The sequence below is a fragment of the Caloenas nicobarica genome, chromosome 1 (assembly GCF_036013445.1).
Source record: "Caloenas nicobarica isolate bCalNic1 chromosome 1, bCalNic1.hap1, whole genome shotgun sequence".
NCBI lineage: Eukaryota > Metazoa > Chordata > Aves > Columbiformes > Columbidae > Caloenas > Caloenas nicobarica.
The window spans coordinates 109,177,794-109,200,228 of NC_088245.1; the positions used below are offsets into that span (position 1 = coordinate 109,177,794).

Below are 22,435 nucleotides of genomic sequence, written 5' to 3' on the forward strand. Positions count from 1 at the left end.
GAGAAAGAGCTACCTGATCCATTTTCATGTGTCCACTATTAGTGGGAAAGTGGGTAAAATATCAACTGCTGCAATATTTCCCAGGAATTAGCTCAATATCGGTTCATTTTCTTACGAATTCATCTCCTAGCCATGATACTAATTCGCTATGCTGTAGGTAAATATTTCTCTATGTGTATTTTTCAGTGTGAATGAGAGCACATGTTACAATTTCGTACCTTTGGAGAAAAGCAGTTTCATCTGTGTCAAAACGACATGTTTCCCCCATCAGGGAGCAGTTCAGTACATGAATCCATAATGTGAAGTCGAAAGGAGCATTTATGTGCCTAAATCTAAGCATGCTCTGGAATTGAATTGGGCTGTAGTTAGAAGAATGATAATGAAAAATTCCATTACTAGTCCCAAACACATGTGGTTTGATCTCTACTTAAAACAAATGCATTCCAATGTAACATTTCAGAAATGTCTTTGCTGAGCTTTTCTTTTCTAAGATCACTGAACAAACTGAAAATCCTCATTGTGCTTCCTTTAGGCTGTAGATTGAATGTTTCAGTATCACCTTATCAGGTGATATTCTGTCTCAGATTCCATTTTCTTTTGTATGCAAAGTATAATACTTTATGGTACTTTACTATCTTCTAATAATTTATAATTTAATATTTTTTTTTTTGGTGGAAGACCTGCAGAAGTCAATGTTACAATTGTTCTTTTAACAGTAGCTAACAACAGATTTTTATAAAGCTTAATGGTTTATTAAAAAAATATACAGTCTGTACATTTTCTTATAGTTTTGACTTTTTTTTGAGACATTCATACAATTCAAAAATAGAACACCAGTATTCATCTCAGTATCTAAGCACTGGCAGGATTTAAAATGGTGGGGGTTTTTTTGCTGTTGTTTGTGGTTTTGTTGTTGTTTTTTGTTGTGGTTGGGTTGTTCTGTTTTGGTTTTGTTTGGTTGGTTTTGTTTTGTTTTGTGGTATTTAAGTTACAGCCAACCTTCAGATTTATTAATCAAAAATTATTCTTAAGTCAAGATGGATGAAAAAAGCCTAAAATTTTGCTGGCTTGCTTGAATTCTTTTGCATGTTTTGAGGCTAATTGTAATGTCAGTGTTTCTTCATGGAATTAAGTGTGGGTCGTGGGTTGTGTTGTGTGTGTCCCTTTATCAGAGGTAAACGGATGATGAAGAAAAAAAATGACAGACTTACAGCTCTCTTGCAAGTATGAAGTCTAAGAAAATCCATTCAGTGTCTGTGCTTTAAATTTTAAATAATTTTAAAAGTTGGAGTTGTAATACCTACTTAGAGACAGACTTTGGAGTAAAATTCTGAATGGCACATACTTTGTTTGAACCATTTCATTTTCTTTGTGTGTTGCACGTTGCCCAGGACCCAACTAAGAGGCCCGTGTGCAGTAGATTTGCCAGTGGAAGCAGGTCCCTCAGAGCACTGCAAGTTATTATTACAACCTGCTTTGCATTTGCAGTAATCGTTTGCTTCTATGCAGCTGTTTTATTTTGGCTTAAGGAATCTTTTTCTCCCCCTTAGGACTTTAGGATATTGTTTCATGGGCACTTCCTGCAGGTTTTCACTCTTAATACATCCTCCTTTCTGATGGCTTATTTAATTCAGGGGTTGCATTCTTGGTTTATTTTTATAATCAACTCTTCCCTTGCAGCAGAACATTGGAGAGAAAAAAAAAAGTATTTAAATAAACAAATCCATGACACTCTCATGACTTTTGTGACTTTTCCCTTGCACTCTGCCTTTCTCTCCTACACTTGTCTGCCTGCTTAGAGCATCCTCATAGAGCTGGAGGTTGAGCATTATCTGTACTCTCTGTTTACACTGCAATACGTAAAAAAGGCCTGTTCTTTTTTGATGGTATAAGATAGGTATTAAAGGGATAGGAGTGTACACATTGGGAGGGTGAGATTGTTTTGGGTTCTGCTTTCTTCCCTTTTGGTTCACTCATGAGTTTAGATTTGTGTCAGCAGAATTATAAATTATAAATTATGCATTTATGCATTAAGGAAGAACAGGCAGGACTCCTTGTCTTTATGGTGTTCATGAAAGTCTTGCTATTCACTTAGTCAGGGTATTCAGTTTCAGAGAGTACCAGAATCTGGTCCTTGTAAGTGTGATTGTTTTGTTTTAGAATGGCAGCAGTAACCACAACAATAACTGTAAGGAATAGGAGATTTATTGCTTTCTTAGGCAATCTGTAGGTAGCTTTTATTACTATTCATTCTCAATGCTCTTGTTGCTCAGGAACCCATTAGGGTTTCACTAAAGAAGCTTTCTTGTTTAGAATTAAAACCCTGGAAATCTTGAGAATAGCTGAAAAGTCTATTTTTATATCAACTTGGTAATTTATCAGACATTTAAAGAAAACTTTGCTGCTGAACACCGTAGTTCTTATTATTGCTGTTTAGTAGTGATCGTTAATAGCACTCATCACACATTTTTTACCTTCCTTAATCACCTTTCACAATGATTTGCTGTGTTTATTTAGTTTTAAAACCACTGGTGCTCATCTCGCAACTTTAATGTCTTGTGGGATTTACTTAGCAAGATGCTCCAGCAGAAACATAGCTGTAGGCCTGTAAATACTCCTTTATAAAAGCTTCACTGCAATTACTTCTCTGCCTAAACACCTTCTTGAAGAGGGCCTATGCAGTGGAAGCGCTTCTATGTAATGGGTGGAGATGGAGAACAGTCACTTGGCTGACATGGACCTGATTGCACTGTTGTCACAGAACATACTTCTGACTTCATCTGCCTTGCAGCAATATTTGGAGGTAAATTCGGATTTTGGATGAAAAGAGGTGAGAAGCTGAGTGACGCAATTTGGGAGGTGGCAGCTGGGATGGAAGATAGCTAGGAAAGACCAAGACAACCATCCGCGAAACCTCTGTGTGGACATACAGGCACCTGGGATATTGAGCTAAAAGCCCTAATATAGAGCACATGCAGAAGTGCCCCGTGCGCTGCCTCAGCTGAGTGATTTCAAGCTTATTCCCCATTTAAAGGTGTTTGAGATTCGAAAAAGTGTCTGTATCCTCCATGCTCCAATGGACTCTCTTCCCATGCTGGAGGAGTAATCTTTTTTTGACTTCTAGCCATTGCTTGCTTTCATATAAAAGATATTGAAAAGGATCACAAATTATTGAGTAATGCGCTATTTTTGTATGACATTGAGTTTTTTTGTAGTCAGATGGCTGTAATTTACATGATTAATGTTTCAAATATTAAGTCTCATTGAGAAACTAAGTCCAGGTTTGTTTTCTAGTTTAAAGGATAAAAAGGGAATTTACTTTCATAGCCCTCTGCCCTGATTCAGAATCTAAAAGCAATAATATATAATAGTTCTATTCATTTTGCTAGGACAGTATCAAATTCGTGAACAGTGAAGAATACTTAATATCCTTAGTTGTATTGTTACAAAGTATCTCTCATATAACCTTTTCTATCACAATTCCTCACTTTTGTTTGTAAGTCCTAGTTATTAAGGACTTGAAGGACTTGCTAAATATAGCTTTAAAATTTTAAATTTTACATCGTACCAAGTAGCTAATTACCTCAACAATCTTTAGCTAATAAACTGGCTTTCATAGTTTAATGATGCGAATGTTTGATTGGTTCCTCATTAAAGCTGCTTTGTACTTCCAGATTGTTGGGATCTTTCAAAGCAACGTGTGTCTAATGGAAGCAGTTCTGTATTAAATTTTAAAGGTTTTGATTTAAATTTTCAGCATTATTCCTTCTACCTCAACTTTGTTGTCAAATGCTTGGAGGAAAATCTTTGTTAGCCTATCGTGGTAATAATCCCCTCCCTTACCCACCTTTTTTTAAATAAAAATACTTCATGGTGAGGAGGCCACATTCTTGGAATAAGAAATACTTATATTCATAGTACACTGCTTATACAAAATGTCCCATTTCTGATAAGTGTACAAGTAGGAGAGTAAGTGTACAAGTGAGTAGCTAAATAGATGTGGTCAAAAGTTAAAAACAGAACAAAAAAGTCCCCCTTGAAAAGAATACCCAGGCATTATCTGCCTATAGTACATGGAATCCAAATGGTGTTCATATGAGAGTGTTACAGCTCATTGCAAGTAATGCTGACAGAAATTTAGACTCACCTTGTATTCTTCAAGTGCTGCTCCTATAGAAGATTTTCTGTTGCATAAGGTTCAAAGCAGGGCTCAAAAGTAGTAGTGTTTCAGGAAATGTATTATCCTGTGCGGTTGTTTTCTTCACATTTAGAAGTCAATATATAATAAATAAGGTAAAATAGAATTTAAAGGATTGATGGAAATATGAAACTTTTTCTTGTTTACAAGAAGCTGTATCAAAGTGGTTTCAATTTAAACTCTTTAGAAACATATTTCTCTTTTTCATAGTAGAGTATCTTATTTCACTATAGCACACTTCTATGGAAAATTTCAGATGTAATTTAATGTACTATAAAATAGTGCCAAAGGTACTTAACATTGATGTCTTTTTCTGATTCTGATAGTTTATTTCCGCTGTTTTCTTATGCTTCCCCCCTTTTCTCCACTCCCTCTTCCCCCCGCCCCTCCTTGACATGTCTTACTTGTAGATATGTTGTAGTCTTTTTGAGTTTTGGAGTCCTTTAGAAATGGGATTAGGCACAGAATAGCTCCAAGGTTAAAACATCAATAATAGTCTGTAGGGATATGGACCACTACTAGAAATAATTTGATGCCTCATTGGTTGTCATTGAGATATATGCTGTAAAGAGGTGTTTTTTCCATCAACTTGAGTAATCTATGATGTGACATTTCAAAGTAGCATATGAAGCCACTGCATGCTTTAATAAAAACCCATCCAGTAAAGTCCTGTGAATTTATTAGCTCTGTTTTCTTTTACATTCTTAGGGAAAGTAGTTTCTTTTTCTCATGGATGGAAGAAGGAAAAACAAAATGAAAAAGAACAACAACAACAAAAAAAAAACAAACCGCAACAAAACAAAAAAAAAACCCACACGAAAGCCCAAAAAGATTGCTGAGTACCTAAGAAACTCTGTGATCAGAAAGGAAAAAAGTGTTGATGTTGGCTTGTGTGGGTTTTTTGATTGTTTTTCTTCCAGATTAATGATTGACATTCTCTGAACATGAGGGGAAATGAAACACAAAGCAGAACAATTTGTAGAAAAAAGACTAGTCTTGTTGATGGGGCATATGCCGGTAAACCAATGCAGATGTTGAATTTTTCCATGAAAAGGAGCCTGAGTGGGTCAAGGTGACAGTGAAAGAATCAGGAACTCCTGGGTTAATTCACGCACTCATGGAAACACTTGCAGAAAGATGCAGAAAGTTGGTGGAAACTGAGATAGACAGAAGGGAAAATTGTGTTTTAGTATTTCATATGTTTCCTCTAAATAAAACCTTTTTTCCTTCGACTGAGCGTTATGGGCACTGTGTCAGTCCCTGCCGAGTGGCATCACAGTTTCCATTTGAATAGAGGCAGACAGAGGATATGCCATGCTTCCTGTGTAATTTGTGATAAATGCTAAATCTAATCATTAATGATGATGGATTAAGATTACGTTGATCATATCAGTAGAATTGAAGACTGAGACTCTGCATTTCTTTTCCTTTGGAAACTCATTTCCCTTTCCAGACACAGTCCAGCCTCTGTAACCAGGTGCAGCAAAGGAAAATTTCACTTCAGTATGGTGAATTACAGAAACTGTGTGTTGCTAGCAAGCTAGTAGGAGCCTTGAGTGTGAAAAATTGTAGGGTTCATCTTTATTTCAGTAATATAATGTGAGATATGTGTGTATTTGTTTTATTAAATCCATTAAAAATACATCAAGAATTTCAGATGAACCAATACAAAACATTCATGCCATAGCTGAGCCTGAAATGCCATCTGCCTAAATATATTTATTTTTTCTCAAGTTTGATTAATTTTATTTCCCCTGTTGGCAGAATAACCACCTAGACACTAAATGAAACATGCAATATTTTGCTGCAATTGTATTTTATAAACCAGAATTCATGGCAGTACTAGAAGAAAAGCAGAAGTGAAAAATTAAGAAGTTATTTACCTCTAAATGGTCTTGGAAGTGACATTGAAAACTTAGGAACCTTACAACACATTGTGCTACAAACTCTGTGTTGCATGTCAGTAAGAAAAGATTTGGTTTTGAATACATGATGCTTATTTTTCCAAATTAGAGAAGTGGAAAAAAGGGTGTTTTAACTGTGTTTTTTCTTTTTTGGATGGAACATTTTTTACTCATTTCCAACCTCTCATCTGTTGATAATTTTAGTGGATTTTATTTTTACCTGCTGAGAATATCGCTGCATAGGGAAATCACCCTAATAGATGAAATTCAATTTAGACCATGTAAGTATTTAGACTCTAGCAGGATATATGAGCAAGCATCAATGTGATTTTAGTCAGTGCTAAACACTTGCTATGGTTTCTGACCTAATGCTGTGCCAGCTCATTTTAGAAAAGACATATAGTTACTTTCTATATGCAAATCAAGATCTAATATGTAACCAGATCCTAAAGGAAAGCAATATAATGTCTTTTACAGAAAAGAGTGTAAAAATAATTGGAAATGAAAAATGACTTCAGGAAGATAGAAGAAAAGAGCTTAATGTACAAATGGCATCGCTCTTAATCCAGTGAGCAATTTTTCCCAGTAGTTGCTTGATCTGTGGGTGATTTATGTAAGTTGTGTTGAATTTTTACCTGAAATATTCTGTTACTATGGTGATAGGTGCCACTCCACGCAGATTGTTTAAATAAAATAAAGGCAATTCTTTGTACTCAGCAAGCTGGGTAATTGCTATCAGTTCGTACACCAGGGTTATGAACTTAGAGAATGCACGTTCATTAAGTATTCAGGGAAAGGCTCTAGACTTTTAGAAGTGCATTTGTGTAGGTTGCATAGGAAATGTCCTTTCATGTAGCATTTGTTTAATAGCTTGCATTGTATTTTTCATTTCATTTTCTCTTCCTTAGTATCTTAAGTGGCGTAGGCTCACCATTCTGTTTTCTCCCGTCCCCATGGGTTCTTACGCATGTTTCCGATGGGGGAGGACAGAGTGGGTTGCTGCAGATGCAGGTGAGCTCTGGCTTCAGTGTGGAGGGGCAGGAAATAATAATAGAGTGAGGATGCCATAGAGCTGGTGTCAAGAAACTGCAGGGCTTGAATAATTGTAGCAAAAGTGGGAAAGAAAGCAAATATTTCTGAATGGCAGTGGGAAGAAAATCGACAGGAATTGTGTGGGAAGCGGAGTTGAAAATGGCACCCAGGTTGTGAGTTTGTGGGACATAAGGTGGTGGAGTTGTTGACAGAGATAGGAGAAGAAGGGGGAAGCAGAGAGGGTTTGGGAAGAAACGTGATTTCAGCTTTTCAGCATACTGTGTTAGAGCTGGTGGCAAATATCCAGGAGGAGATTCTGAACTGCGAATGTGAACAGAAGGGCTGAGAGATCTGTGACTCATCCACACAGAGCTGATAATTAAAGCAGCATGATTTCAGGAGGCTGCTGAGCAATAGGGAACAGGTTGCAGAAAGAGGGAGAGTGAGGGTAGAGCTCCCTGGGACTGTGGCAGTCTGAAGTAGGAGGAATAGCCATGACTGGAGACTCTTTTGGAGCAGCTCAGTGGGAAGAAAGTCAAGGAAAGCACATGTTCTGGAAAGTCCACTTAGAAATACAGTATACAGTTTTAACAATGGCTGTGTAATTTAAAAAAATTGTTTCATTTGGTAGCAGCCAAGAATGACCTATGCAAGTGCTGGGTAGTTACATAGCTTAAGAAGAGCTGGCTTTTTTGCATTTTAGGTAGTGAGAAAGGAGAAAGGTATTTCCTCTTCCCCATCTCCTTTTCAAACATTTGTAATTGTCAGTATCCCCGGGGCCTGCACCTTTTGCATGCAGTGTCCTGCTATATCTCTTAAAATCGAAGATGTGGTAAAGCACTGCGCTAGGAAACCTCTGCCTGTGTCATACTCTTAATTCTTTGCCCATTGCCAGAGGAGAATGTTACCCGCTTGACAGCCTTTAGCTTTGGGGGTGTTTAAGAGGTTTTTGTTTCTTGGTTTTGTGGATGAAGGGGTTGAGGTGGAGAGTTTGGAACAGATCAGTATATATGCTAATTTGTACTTTATTCCTTCAGTTACTCAGACATGCCTGTAAATGGCAGCCTGAGCAGAGTTCCCTAATAGCCTTCGGTTTTCTAATAGTCGTGCTCTACAGAACACAGGAACATTTTGCCATAGCCTACATTATAATGATCAAGTTTATTGTTTCAAAGCTGGCCTTTCATCCCACCATCAGTTGTATTAGATATATTTTCCATCCATTTTCTATTTTAAGTAGTGAAAGACTAAATTAATTGAATCTGTCTTGTCCTTGTACCTGTTTGGAAATAATGTACCATTGTCTTAGTCTGAGAAGAATGATGAAGGGTAATAATAAATGAATCTATTATGAAAGTTATTAAATTTTTGTCTTCTTAGTGTGTTGGCAAAGCTTTAGACTTCGTCATCATTGTTGTCAAGATCTTTTGTGAGAACCTTCAGTGACAACTCCAGCAAACCTCAGTCTTGTGGCTTTCTTGCTACAGCTGAGTTGGGCAGAATTCAACCCAAATGAGCCTTTCTAGAGCCAATGGCATAAATTCCCTAGAGCTGGTCACACTTGAACAGTTTCACAGTGGGCTCCTTGAAGCCAGAACAACTTGGTTTTGACAATGCAGTGCTGAGGCTGAAGGGACTGGGACTTACGATCTGAGCATTCTCAACTTAATTATTTTTTTATTCTTGCTAAGTAGCAAGACTGACAGACCATCCATTTGACACATAGTGGTATTAAAGGATTCAGTTACAGTTTTAATCAATTTGAGAAGCAAAGGGATTTAAAGAATGGCTTGGCTTAATTGCAACCAATGGCTATATTGCTCAAGAGAGATTTTATACCAAAGGTTTGGCAATGCATGAAAGTCTGAACCCTCTTTTAGCAATCATGTAATTCATTATTTTTGTTACAAATAGAGAACTGGAGTTACATGGTTTAGAACATTTTGCGTGACTTCCAAATAATGGTGACAGCAATTCTATCAAACATCTGTTTTTAAGCAGTACATAAAATCTAGCTGTTGCCCTCTTAAAACTAGAAATGGAAGATGTGTGAGATTGCTCATGAAAGGTACATTTTCCAGGAAATTTCACTACCACTTTTAAGATTGGGTTCCTAACCTTGCCAACATTTTATCAGCAAAATACTGGTAAAAACAGTGTAATATACACAAACACACACATGTAAATTCTGTTGGATTTCAGAGGAAAACAAATTAAAATAACTGTGAAGAAGCTGCACTAGAAGCAGCGTGGAAGCTGCCTGGAGAACACATGCTCTCATGGCAAGCTCTTGCTCTTCACAAGTTACCTCTGTAGCACCACACAGCTTTTGAGCAATGCTGCTATCCTATGAATTCACAGGGACATTTTGGCGTTAACATGGTACCTGAGCATTGGGAGATCTGGTTTTTGTTCTTGACAATCAGGTAACCTGCTTCTTTATCAGTTCTGCCTAGGAAATTTCCTTGCCTTGGAGGAAAAAATAAATAAGGATGATTAAATATACATGAGCAACTAAAGCATTCTGCTGGACAAGAAAACACAGTGAAAGAAGTCCATGCCCTCTCTTGAGCACTCTGATCTAAGGATAACTATAAAGGCTGAAGTGTTGCCAGTTTGTTGCTGAAAGAACTAACCGACATATTTCTGCAATTTTTTTTTTGTGTCCCTTACCTATTTGTATGTACATATTTTATTTTCTGAGCTAGCATAACTTTATTCTGAAGTCATGGAGCTGACAGGAACTTAAGAGTGCCAAGAAGAGTACAGTGCAGCAGCTGCCTAGAATATGTGGCAAAATCACAAATAATAATAGTAGTAGTAATGATGACATATTTCAAGATTACAGCCTGCAAGTACCCTGAGAGGAGAAGTGTTTGACAGGTAATTGCGACAGGTAATTGCAACAGGTAATTTGACAGGTTGCTGACTCAGACTTGGACACCGGATCATATATGTGCAAAAATATAAATGTTTTATTCTGAATATTATCCCATAGGTATAGAACTGGAGAACTGTATGAACACCTTTTTCCTGTGGGTTATATATATGATCAGTAGGATGAGTTGAGAGGTCTTCTAGATCTCAGTACTTCACATTTTGAGTTGAGATTTAAGCATCTCGGGTGCAAAGAAAAGTACTAAAGAGTAAGGAAAGTGCTGGTATAATTAGCTGGCCCCATTCCTCACTTCTGTGACAAATGTTTAAAAATAAGGCAATATTAGTGAAGGGAGAAGAAAATATAATGGAAAAATGAAGCATCATAACATTGCTTTTGAAAAATAAAATCCACATATATTTGTATTTTATATGTTCTAGTAACGCCTAGGGCAGGGTGAGGTGAGATGCAAAAATTCTACAGCATTGTCACCAGTCAGTGCTGTCTCATTCAGTGGGTTTAATTTAAATTTCTTTAGTAATTATTACTTATGACAGTATGATAGGATCTTTGCAGATAAGACTTGTCATTGTTGTAGAAGTAAAGCCAAATTGTGGTCATGAAGGTCCGAAATTCTGGAAGAAATAGAAATAATGCCTCTCAGTTGCAGGGTAGCATAGATCTTGCTAGTCTTGAAATTTTACCAGCATTGAAAGTGCAGAAGAACCCTCTCCCTGATTGTTGTAGTTTGTCCTTGCTCTTCTTATCTTTCCCCCTTACTGCATTTTTTTTTCTTTCTTCCAGTTTTGGCCCTCATGTTTCCTGTTTTTTAGGATCTTAGCCTAGTTCCGACTGCCTCCACAAAGGTCACTTTTACTGTTTTTGATGCATGAGGCAGAGCTGGAAAGAGTGACCATGAAAATCTGATATTAGTAATGAAGTTGTTCCATCATATTCCCCTTTTATTTCTCTTTCTTTGCAGATGAGATTGTCCCATTTTCCTGTCTGAAACTGCTAATGGCCAATAGTTGACTACATCTTCAGGAAGTATAAATTAATACAGAACTGCATTTGTTGCTTTATTAGCAATCTGTGGTATTAATCTTTTAGGAAATAATATGCATTTAGAAGATAACCTTATGTTTTTTCAGCTGAAGTTTTCTTTGGTTGGTGAGAAGATCATGTGATCTATCTTTAGTTATAGTTTCTCTGTGAATACATGTGTGAAGTTCAGAGAAAAAAAAAGTAAAGGTAAAATCTCCCTCTTACTGTATCTGTATTTCAGTTCCAGGGTAATCACAGTATCGTTTCACTAAGTGAGTATCAAATCGTCAGCTTGTGTAGGAGTAAAGCGTGGTTGCAGATTTTTTGTGTGTTCTCACTTTTCTAAAGTAGAAAAAAAGTTGATGTTGAACATGCTTGTGTTTTGTTTCTTACCTTAATTGCAATGTTTTGACACTGTGGTTAAACAGATATTTAAGAAGATCTTTCAGGAGTAAGATATGGGCTTGTAGTCTAGTTATGGAAGGAAGAGGGGTTCTCCAGCTGTGGGTAGTATGCTATTAAGAATACGAATTTATTTCTAATTGCATAGTTAGTGACTCTTTTTAATAGTTCTCAAGTGCTTTAATCTCTTTTAGTTGAAATGAAATGGGTATGAAAAAGCAATAATTGTAAATGGTAAAGGCCCCCAGTAATAAGCATTCAGCTTTTCATTCTACCTAAGGGATGTTTGAGGAGAGTGGGCACCGTTATCCTCAGTGCTTGCTTAAATATAGAGCACAAAGCAGCGAAGTGACTTAAAAAATCTAAGGGGAAATAAACTGTTCACTATGAAAGAAAGTGACATGGAGGTTTTGCTCTTGGGATCATTTGGAAGCAGTCTCAGCCGTCATCCCTAGAGGTGGCTGCAGGGCGTTAAAATGAGCTTGCAACGATGCAGGGATCAGCTTGGTGACCTTTTCTAGGTTTCTTTGAATCCTAGTCTTCAGGGCTGTGCTGGCATGGATCTTTGCATTCCTGCCCATTTCCCTGAGTCCATGCTTGGATTGTGTTTAGTTGGATGTCATTTATGTATGGAAAAAGTATGTTTTGGAATTGGTTTTTTACCTAAGCCTTGTGTTTCCTCTCCTCCAGTTTTTCTGTCTTTTGTGGTTTACTGAACTGTTAATTTTTCTCTTGCCTGAATATGAAGATGTAGCATCAACAATCAGCTGTTTGCTATGTAATTAACTCATTTAGCAATTCGTCTTCCCAGACCCTGGATTTGTAGGGAATCGTGTGTTGAAGAGAGAATGTAAGGGTGAGACAACCTGCCCCTATATATAGACTGGATGCCTGAGAAGTTTTCCACTTGCTTTACTGTCTTTTGTAGATTCAGAAGTATTTTAGATTCAGAAATATTTTATTTTTTCATATAGATGCTTGGTTTGTCAGAAATAAGCATATTTCTTTAGCTTTCTTCATAATTATGTGGAAGTTTCATTTGAAGGATGTAGGAGTGTTTCTCTGTTATTCACTGGTTTCCTGGTTGTAATAAACCTCTACAGCATTTAAGAACCCCAAGTCCTTCTTCCCTTAGTAGTGAGACTTCTCAAATAGTATCCTCTTGAAGCTGAATGTTTAAACTCATAGTAAACTCTTTGTATTGCCAATTAAATAATTATGTCTGCTTGAAAGCACTTTTTTTTTTCTTCTTCAACTTAAATGTTACAATCCCTTCCTGCTATTTTTGCAAAATGATTCATGCAGAACATAGATGTATCCAGATTGAAAATGTTACATGCCCTCCCACATAGAACAATGAAATGTGTGTTTTGCTACTAAGATTGCAAATACTTCATTGATGTCTGCATATAATTAAACGTGTTAGATTTTCTTTCTGGCTGTACTTACTGGCAAATGTTTCCTGAATGCCAACAGCTGTCATTAGGAAAATATTCCCTGATCAACCTGCTGCTTCTGCATAGGTTGCTGTATATAAAGCTTAAGGACACATTGGCTTTTCTTGCCTGAGTAACACTAGAAGCGTTTCATGGATTAAATGTTCATTTTTAAAAAAAAAAGAAAAAAAAAGTTGCATATAACAAAGTCATTTTTTAACAGGATACACTGATTTAAAAATGAGACTTAAAACATGAAAACTGAGTCACATTTTTCTTGTGGGTTATTAGGTAGGATATAAAGCATCTGTTCTAAACAGGGTTTGCACTAATTACCATAAAGCTACAGCATGTGATGAACTTAGCAAAGAGTGGTTCTTTCACCAATGTTGGTTGTATTTCATGTGCTCTCTGTCTTACTAAATCCATTTCTCTATATCCACTGTGGTTTTGGCCTGTCAGCAAAACTTTCATAACCCCCAGCCTCCCATCTGTTAGTCTTGCTTATAGAAACTACCTCACATGCTGCATAAGGTGACAACAACGTGCATGCAGTCCCCAGCAGGCTGTATGTCCTAAGATGGTCCGACACGAGTTTCCCGTGTATCTTGTGTCCCTCGTTTGTCTTCCTTCCCATTGCATGGAGTGTTATAAACAACCAGGGGTTCCCTTTTCTTCCTCCCAGTGGTTCCCTTTTCTCTTCTCCTTCTTCCCAAGGTTTCCTTCTCTGGCAGGGTGTACAAACACAGCAGTTCATCTCAGCTCAACAGGAATTGTTCAGCTTAGTTTTCTGTCTCAGTTACTTAAGACTGTTGCTGGTACATCTGTTTTTCAGTGTTACAACTAGTGGTGGGGCATTCTTGTCCATGGTCAGGGACTGCTGTTTGAAGGCACTTGTCTGGCAAACATGTGACTGGCTGGTATATGCCAAAACAGTAGAGGAAGATCATTATCTGTCTCAGGGAAGGAAACAAGAACTAGTGAATAAATATAAACATTTCCCAGTATTTCCTTTCTGTGGTGGCTTCACACTTTGATTACATGAGTCTTTCCATTGTGTTTGGGACTTTGAAATCTTTTGCTTCATTCTAAAGTCTTTTCAATTCAATTTAATTCAATTCTTTTCAAGGGTAAATCTAGGAAAGGTGAATGATTGGATCAACCTAACCTGCCTTTTCTGCTTTACTTTTTCAGGATTGCACGGTATATGAAACAGAGAATAAAATTCTTCATGTGGTGAGTAGTATTTGGATTTCTATCAATAAATATATTTGTATAGACTAGATAGAATTATAAATGTGTGTGTTTTGGGCCTTTTCAATGCAGTGCTAGTGTGATAATGAACTAGCCTGAGTATGACTGAGTGAATGTTTGGAACAACTTGTGAATAAGTAATGATGTTATGGAAGCTGAATCTGGCGTATGAGAAGGCAGGAGCTTTGCAAGGGCTTGTGTCTGTCTGGCTCAGGCTCATCTGTTATTTGTAAACCATGGTCAGAAGAATTATTTTGAAAAAATGGCTCTTTTTTTCCCAAGAGGGCTGATCACTAGGCTCCTGTGAAATCATATATATTTATGTTAGTGATGTAGCTTAATTTATACAGCTTTATTCCTCATAAGCATTGAGCTAGCCTAGTGACAGGAAAATTAATGCAATACCTTCCTTTTGAATTCTTAGGATAAATAAAATGGTCTGTTGCCAGAACCTGTAATGCTAGTGATAGTAAATAAAGCAGGTGAAAATCACCAGGGCATCAGAACACAGGATGAGTTTGAAAGGCTGGTATTTTGGTGGATGGAGAGTCAAAACCTTGAGTAAACTTTGTCTGAAACTGCACTTAAGTTTTAGATATTAAATTGCATTTCATATAAAATGTTTGTCAAGCTGAATTCTATAAGCTTTTGATGCTTTGATTGCACAGTGATGGGGAATAAAATGTCTCCTTGTATTTTTAAGTTTCACTGATCTTTTTCCCCTGTGGGACACAAAGCACCAGCAATTTTAGTGGGCTGTCATCATCATCTTTGTTAGGCTCATCTCTGCAAGTGTATAAGTAATGAAGTTTGTAATTGCATAATCTTGGAAAAAGTTGAAGCGCTGTAAGGTTGAAATCATTATATCTAGCCTCTTTTTCAATACATGCTTGTTTTCTACTGTAAGAGCCAAGAGTTCTGACATCTGCTATATACGATATATATATTTTTTATGAATTAGCAAAAAGGATTGTAAAGGGAGCCAGCAGTGTTTAGAGCTGATGAAGCATCAGTTAATATAGTCTTCAACAGAAGGTTTCATCTAAGATATGCGAGTTCACAAATTTGAGACAGGTTTCAAAAATGATCTTACATCATTCAGACTCACATCGGCTTATTTCTTTAATCCACAGTAACTTCATTGTGGTGACAGGTGGACATATGTATTATTGTGGAGAGCTTAATTAGCTTCTACAATTAGTGCTTAAGCTTCCAAGAAAATATGAATAGAGTGTTGAATGTTTTACTGAAGCCTAGGATTAAAAATTACTACATGTATTACACGTAACTTGGATTATTTCTGACCACATTTCATTTCAACTGATAGATGGGACTTCATGGGGCAAAAGCTGACCAAACGCAATTGAGGAAAGAGATAAATATGTGATTGAATAATTAAAGGTTGGGACTTGAAATCACATTTTGAATTGGAAAGGGAGCATTTTACAAATGCAGCTGAAAAGGCCGACGATAGAATTTGAATTGAAAGAAGTCACAGTTCCCTCTAACCTCTCTCCTTGGAAGACAGAAAAAAGTGTTGTGGCTTTAGCGCATTAGACAATCTGGGAGGAGTAATCTAACAGATTAATAAAAGAGGGGGAAAAGCCTACTGATGCTAAGGTCTTGGGAGAGTGCATGGTATTTTTATGTCAGTGTCAAAGAGAGGCTGTTAGATACCTTACAAGATAACAATATTTGAATGCACCAGTACAAACTAGATCAAAGATGTTCTAGAGGGGGATTAAGAATTTAAATCTTCTGTTATAGACTGTGCATCCGGTAAATTTGGAGATGAGTGTTAAAAAGAAGATTCTCTGATATAAAAAAGAGTAGTAGTAAATTTTGGTAAAGCCATATAAAGAATTTTCAATGAGAAATGCTGGAAGAACTAGGAAAGATTGGGATGAGAGGATATGTACACAGATATTCTAGAGAAAATAAATTCAAAGACCAAGCTATTACAAGTCCATTTTCTGAGCACATTTTCCATCTGCGAATTGTGCATGGTCCTGGAGGTAACAGAAGTGGCGTCTGGCCAGCATCATATCCAGCTGCCTTTGAATGCTTAGATACCAACATATAACTGTGGTTGTTGGGATGAATTTTAATTCAAAACCATGGGCTCACCCCATATGATTTTGCATTCCATGTTCTCTTCATGACACAAGAAAAGAAGGTTACCCACAAAAGCGAAAGGCAATGATTTACAACTGATTAGCAATTCATGCAATTAGCCTAAGGAAATCCTTCTTGCAAGGTATTGTTCCCACTAAGGATTGAAGGCAAATTTTAAGAGATCCTAAAAGAACTACAGCTAAAGAAATGAAAATAAATTAAATGGCAATTACGTACTCTTGTTCTTTAGGACAACAAGAAATTTACCAGCTTAGGAGTAGATCATTGAATCAAAGTTGCTGATTTTTGTCTGCATTACCTGTTGGTGGTCCAGTGGTTTACTTCAGGTTGAACCTGTGTTCTGGGTAGGACATCTCCACTGTTCACCTGGCTCAAATTGTTATTTTGAACTCGTGTGCCATGGTTCAGGGGCTGGAACTCTGTAAGCGCACATGACCTGTGGGGATGTGGCTCCATTCCCCCTGGAGCGAGCCTACTTTGTGCCAAACTGGGAGGGCAACAGGGTGTGTGGGAACAGACAGGAGACCACTTTGCTGCTATTGAAGTGCATACTTGGATACTTCCAAAGTTAGCCTGTCACTGAGTCTTCATGCTTTCCTCCAAAGCCTGGTGGAGTAGTCAATATCCCTCACCAAAGGCAAGATCCTCAATTAAATGATGGATTGGTTTGCTTTAATTAGGTAGGGACAAAATATAGTTAATGTGCTCATATCCTAGTGGCAGTAATTTCTTTTGAAAAGCAAATGAGTGCCCTCTTTCTTTCAGAGATGGCAGTGGTGTTCATGTGGAAAAATTGCTGAATCACCTTGTCCATAGTTAGCATGTTTTGATGTCAATAAACTTATTTTGATGTTAGCCTTTTAGATGTCACTTATACGATTAAGAAATAATATTCTGTGGAGACAGAACTGTATAGCTTCAGTTTACATTCAAGAAATCAATATGTTTGTTTACTCCAAGCAATTCAAGTTTCAAATGCTTTATAAAAGCATTTTGATTGTCACTCACAATATTAGGTTAAGTAGTAAACTAATCTGTATTATTCAACAAAACACATGAAATGGATCTAAAGGAAAAAAAGTCTTATGGAAAACCGATCAGATTTTAAGAAGAAATTACCTACTTCAACTTGTTTATTTCTTCTAAATGAAATTGCAAAGTCTGGGAAAAAAAAGGCTCTTCTATAATTTTCTGCCCTAGCATTGCAGGTGTGTTGAAACAATTATTTTAAAGACAACTATATTTTAAAAGTGGTTTTTTTTGCTGTGGATTTGTTCACAGAAACACTTGTTTTCTGTGGAATAAGAAGCATAAAACCACACAGGAATAATATGCTGGTTTTTGCTCAGGAAAATGTTGATGCTTCTGAAATATTCTTGAATACAGAGAAATTCATCCTATTTCTGCCACTTCATTATTCAGTATGTTTTTTTCCAGGTTACCTTTTGCTCAGTAAGCAATGTAATATTATTAAATAATAATAATTGTAATAATTTATTAATACAAGCAGAAAGTGAATATCACCAGATAATAATACCAATGGAAATAGATGGCAATAGAAAATTATAACTTTAGAAGAACAGGCTTTAAAATACAGTGAGCCTAAATATGAAAGGATAAGCAGTAGGTGTGGTGTTTGCTTCAAATTCGGAAATTAGTATGCTCTTCCTAGTTTATATTTAGAATCTTTATATTTATTTAACTTCAGATGATAAAATGTATGGAAAACTGCTCATCTTAAAAGGGTATCAGTTCTGGGGAGTTATAAGTTAATCATTGCTAAAGTCTGAATGGAGGTTTAAAATCTTTGAAGAATAATTCATTGATTCCATTGAGCTACTCAAGGCTGTATATGATGGAAATATCTAGTTCAGATTAATCCATGTGAAGCAGTAGAGTATTAAAGTGAGAGCAAAGCAAGAAGGACTAATTTTCGGAAAGTAGAATCTGAGCACCAGTCAGATTAATAATAAGTTTTAGCTGAATTTTCTTTTTAGTTTAATTATATATATATAAAAGAGTGTTTTCCAAAGGAATTTCACTTTCTTAAAATTATGCTGCTTTTCCTACCCAAAAAAATAGTTTTATTGAGTTGGAAAATCACAGAAAGTAGAACCACAGAGTGAAATTAATATTGAGAAGTTTTTGAAAAACAAGCTATTTAAATTTAAAAAGTTACTAAATTGAAAAACAAAAGAACAAGTAATGGATCAGAATATTCTCCTTTTGCTACAAGCCTTGCAGATACCACTGCGATGATAATCCACTCCTGCCCACTGTATTTGAATATTTGTTACAGATACATTATCAAAGGCATGATTTTGGTAGTCTTGTTAAAGGAAAAAAAAAGAAAAAGTAACCACCTACCTCCTTTCAAGGGCCTATACCTTGCAAATTGGGCCCAGCAAATTTAACTCTAACAGAAGCCTCTCTTCTTGCATCAAAATAAGATTTAGTTCAGTGTTTAAACTTCATGTATATACAAATGCAAGTTGGTTCTAAGATTACTGGAGTTACTGATGTATTCCCTACAGTACAACAAATGTTTTGACTAAAATCAATTGATTAATCATTATTTTGTTTGGCTTAAGCTAACTAGTTAGACTACATCCTGAATGCTCATATAGCAAGATGCTTCATCTTGGTCAATTATACCTAACTGAGCTGCTTTTTTTTCTAACAGATTAAACAGAACATTGGCAAGACATTTATTTTTTTTTTTTCTTACTTTTAGCCCTGAATGTCCATGTGTCTTATTGGCATTCAAATGACATAGGTGAGAGACTTGATGGGAGAGGCTGGCGCTTCCCTTGTCCTCAGCCCTGGGAATGTGTTCAAGCCAGGATGCTTCAGTGTTGCAAATCCTTGTCAAGATAGATTTAAGCTTGGTCGCTAGCCTGGGTAAAAATAAGGACAGGAACAAACACAAGTCTGTTTGCTTGACCAGAAATGTTTTGTGATCCTAGAACTGTCTGTATTGAGCAGAAAAGGGATGAAGAGTTTGAGGGAAGGCCACGGCTTTGTGGAGGCCTTTGAAACCAGCTGTGGCCCTCAGAGCTTCCACTCTTCTGCAGCAGACAGACATTTTGCCAGCACAAATTGAAGCTGCCACAGGGAATCAGAACAGATGCAAATCTAATTTAGTCACCTTTAGGTCCTTGTCCCCCTGGCTGAAATAAGGAGCAATTGTGGAAAATCTGTTAGAAATGGGTGCACTACAGTCCAAAGATACCAGTAGAAACTAAGTATTGGCTTTCATTCTTCACACTCTGGGCTGTAAAGTAGTTGCCTACTGAATGAAAGAAAATGTTTCCCCTTGAATTTCTACCAAACAACTAAATGCTGTGTAGTGATGCTTTTCATCCTCCTTTGAATCACTTAGTTTTGCACATAAAGACTGTGGTATAGCTTCAGTCTGCAATTATAAGTTTGTCACTGAATAGAAAGGAGTATTTGTTACTAAAGTGAAGCGATGAGTTACTGCAAAAGAGAACTGCAGTAATTGCTGTAATGCTTATAGTGACAAAAGGAGAAAATGTAATCATCTGTTGATTTCTCTCAGACTTTCGTAACTTTTTTTTTTCTTTTTTTTTTGGCCTGGCCAAATGCTTTTCCTTTCTTCAGATGTCTTGCATGCTAGAAGCTGAGTGCAGCTTGAGAAAGGTTGGGTATTTTTAATGCCTGAGGATCTTGTAGGAGCAATTGGATGCTCATCTTTCTGTGTGTCTTACTGTAGCTGGTACTGCATTGCAGCGGGGAATCAACAGTTACAAAAGATAAAGCATCCTGATCCCATTAACAGTGTTTTCATAAACAGATGTGTAGTTTTACAAAATAACAAAAGGTAACTACCATTTGAGAGAAAAGGCGAGTTGTACTGTCATCTGATTTTAGTGAAACTAAAATACACGTCTGTGATACAGCTTGTACTGAATAGTTATGCTGAAAAAGAATGCCTTCATCAATTGTTTGGAACAAAATGAGTAGCAAAAGTGCACTGTTTGTGTGCTTTTCCTCCACTCAAATTAATTGAATAGCCCATGTGCAAAACTTTATGTCAGTCTTTTACTTTCCCTCAAATATAATAATAATTTTAAAACTTTTTGTTAATAAGTAATAATTAAAAAATTATAATAATCCCCCCGTGTATTTTTTGCACCTCCATAATTTGTCAAATTGGCTTTCCATCTGCGAAGGTGAAAGCTCCAGTGAAACCTGGGGAACTTAGGAAAAATTAAGCCAAGCTAGAAGTAAAGTAGCATCAAACATAACTTTCAATTTAGGCAGGGCGATTGCTTGAATGAATAAGGGAGTAACCTGATGAGCCACAGTGTGACCTGTTTAGTAAGAGGAGCATAAAGAAGTTAAAAGTGTTTTATTTGGGAACTTTCTAAATACAGTAGCATGTTGCCTCCATTAAATTAACCTCATTCCTGTGCCATTTGGGGGCATCTTTGCCATGGAAGGTCCTGATCCACTGAATAAGTCCAAGGTCTTTTTGCATAAAGAGGCCTAACGGGGAGGAAGCATACTCCTGGTGAAAAGGCTGTTTTGTCTATGTGCTGCTTTATGCTCGTTGATATATTAAAAAGCCTTGGCTGATGAAGTAAACAGCAGTAATCTGGGCAGGAACTGGATGGTAACTACATTCAGAGCCACTGGTTAAACTGTCATAAGCTGGAACAGCTGTACCCTATGAAGGTGTTCCCAGAGCCTTCCAAGCTCCAATATGCTTCTGGGGCTGAAATTCCCCAATCCTCCTTCTCCCATCCTCCACAGACACAGACACACACAAGAAAACAACCCACAAACTGTGAGTGGGATGTTTTTGAGAGTAAAGGCAAGGAAAAAGGCATTACTTTGCCTGCGTCAGACTCTGTTTGCAGTGAGACCCCACGTACCCTGTGTGTGCAGCGGGGAGAGGATACCTGTGTAAGAGTGGGCCTCTTGCTCTCCTGGCTCTGGCCAAGCTCAGAGTTTGTGAAAATATGCCTTTCACACAAGCCAAACAGACACTTGTTCCTACTTACAGTCCAACTCTTTAATCAATGAGTATTTAACCAAAATAATTTAAATGTCTAACAGTTAAGGGAACCTTCTAAGATTCTGTAAATGTTCTAACACAAACAGGGTTCTTGTACTTTCAGAAGAAAACTAAAGGAGTTGTTAAATATTTTCTTGTAGCAGCTGGAAGTTTTGGATGGTTGGGCAGAACCCAAGCCTGTTGTCTAAAAAAATTGCTTTTTTTTCCCGAGGTCTTGAAATTATGCTGGAAGAAGAAAACTGAAATGAAACGTGTAGTATTTTGAAATTAGATGAGCAGTTTAATTAAAAACAAATCAGCTAGTCATTCCTTGGAAGTCCAGGCAACGTGAATATGCCAGTTTGCTATGCAATAGCGGTGAGGCTTAAATTCAAAATCCTCCTACAGCAAACATCCTTTCCCCTCCAAAAGGACAATTCTCACAACTAGAGCAAAACACGTTTGAATGAAATGAATTGACTGGACAGAACTATTCCATAATTGCTAAGCAGACAATGTCATGATTATCCAGAGTGACTGTTTCTTGAGAAACATTCTTTATGGGGGCAGTTCATTCATGGCATGTTGGTCCACTAGTGCTCTGTTAGAAAAAAAGAGCCAATTCTGTTGGTCAGAAACTGAGAAGTAATTCAGGAACTTTTATTTTTACTTTTCTGCACCTTCTGCTTTCTTTTGCTCTTTTCAGTTATCTCTGATACTGATGTATTATAATAAACCTGATAACATTTAATGGAGCTTTAAAAGTTCTCAGTAATCAGCTTTTGTCTTTATCCTGCTGAGAACTGAGTACTCATGAAGTGGAAAAGATTTTCTAATGATGCAGCAGAGTTTTGCCCCTAAATATCATTTTTCTAGAAAGACAGTTACGTATGCATTCACACATGCCGAATGAATGTTTACGTTTTGGAAAGGTCAGAGAATTTGAATCCTTAATATGAAGGAGCATCCTCTCATCATAGGGTCTTCTCTAGGGACTTTGCTGTGGCTCATTTATTGTGCTTAGAATGGGCACGGTATCATGCTGTTGGATGGCAGTATGAATATCTAAGATGGAAAGAAAGCTGCAAGGCCCGGAAGACAATAATCTTTTAGAAATGCATAGAAGCA

General features: G+C 36.9%; 1 protein-coding gene across 4 annotated transcripts in view; it reads left to right on the forward strand.

The window, feature by feature from the left end:
* Positions 1-22,435, forward strand: part of CNKSR2 (connector enhancer of kinase suppressor of Ras 2) — a 216,759-nt gene that overhangs the window by 63,117 nt on the left and 131,207 nt on the right. For all 4 annotated transcript variants that reach the window (XM_065634105.1, XM_065634123.1, XM_065634096.1 and 1 more), the window contains exon 5: positions 14,089-14,130. In XM_065634105.1, the coding sequence (XP_065490177.1) occupies positions 14,089-14,130 (42 nt within the window). The remainder of the gene's footprint in view (positions 1-14,088; positions 14,131-22,435) is intronic.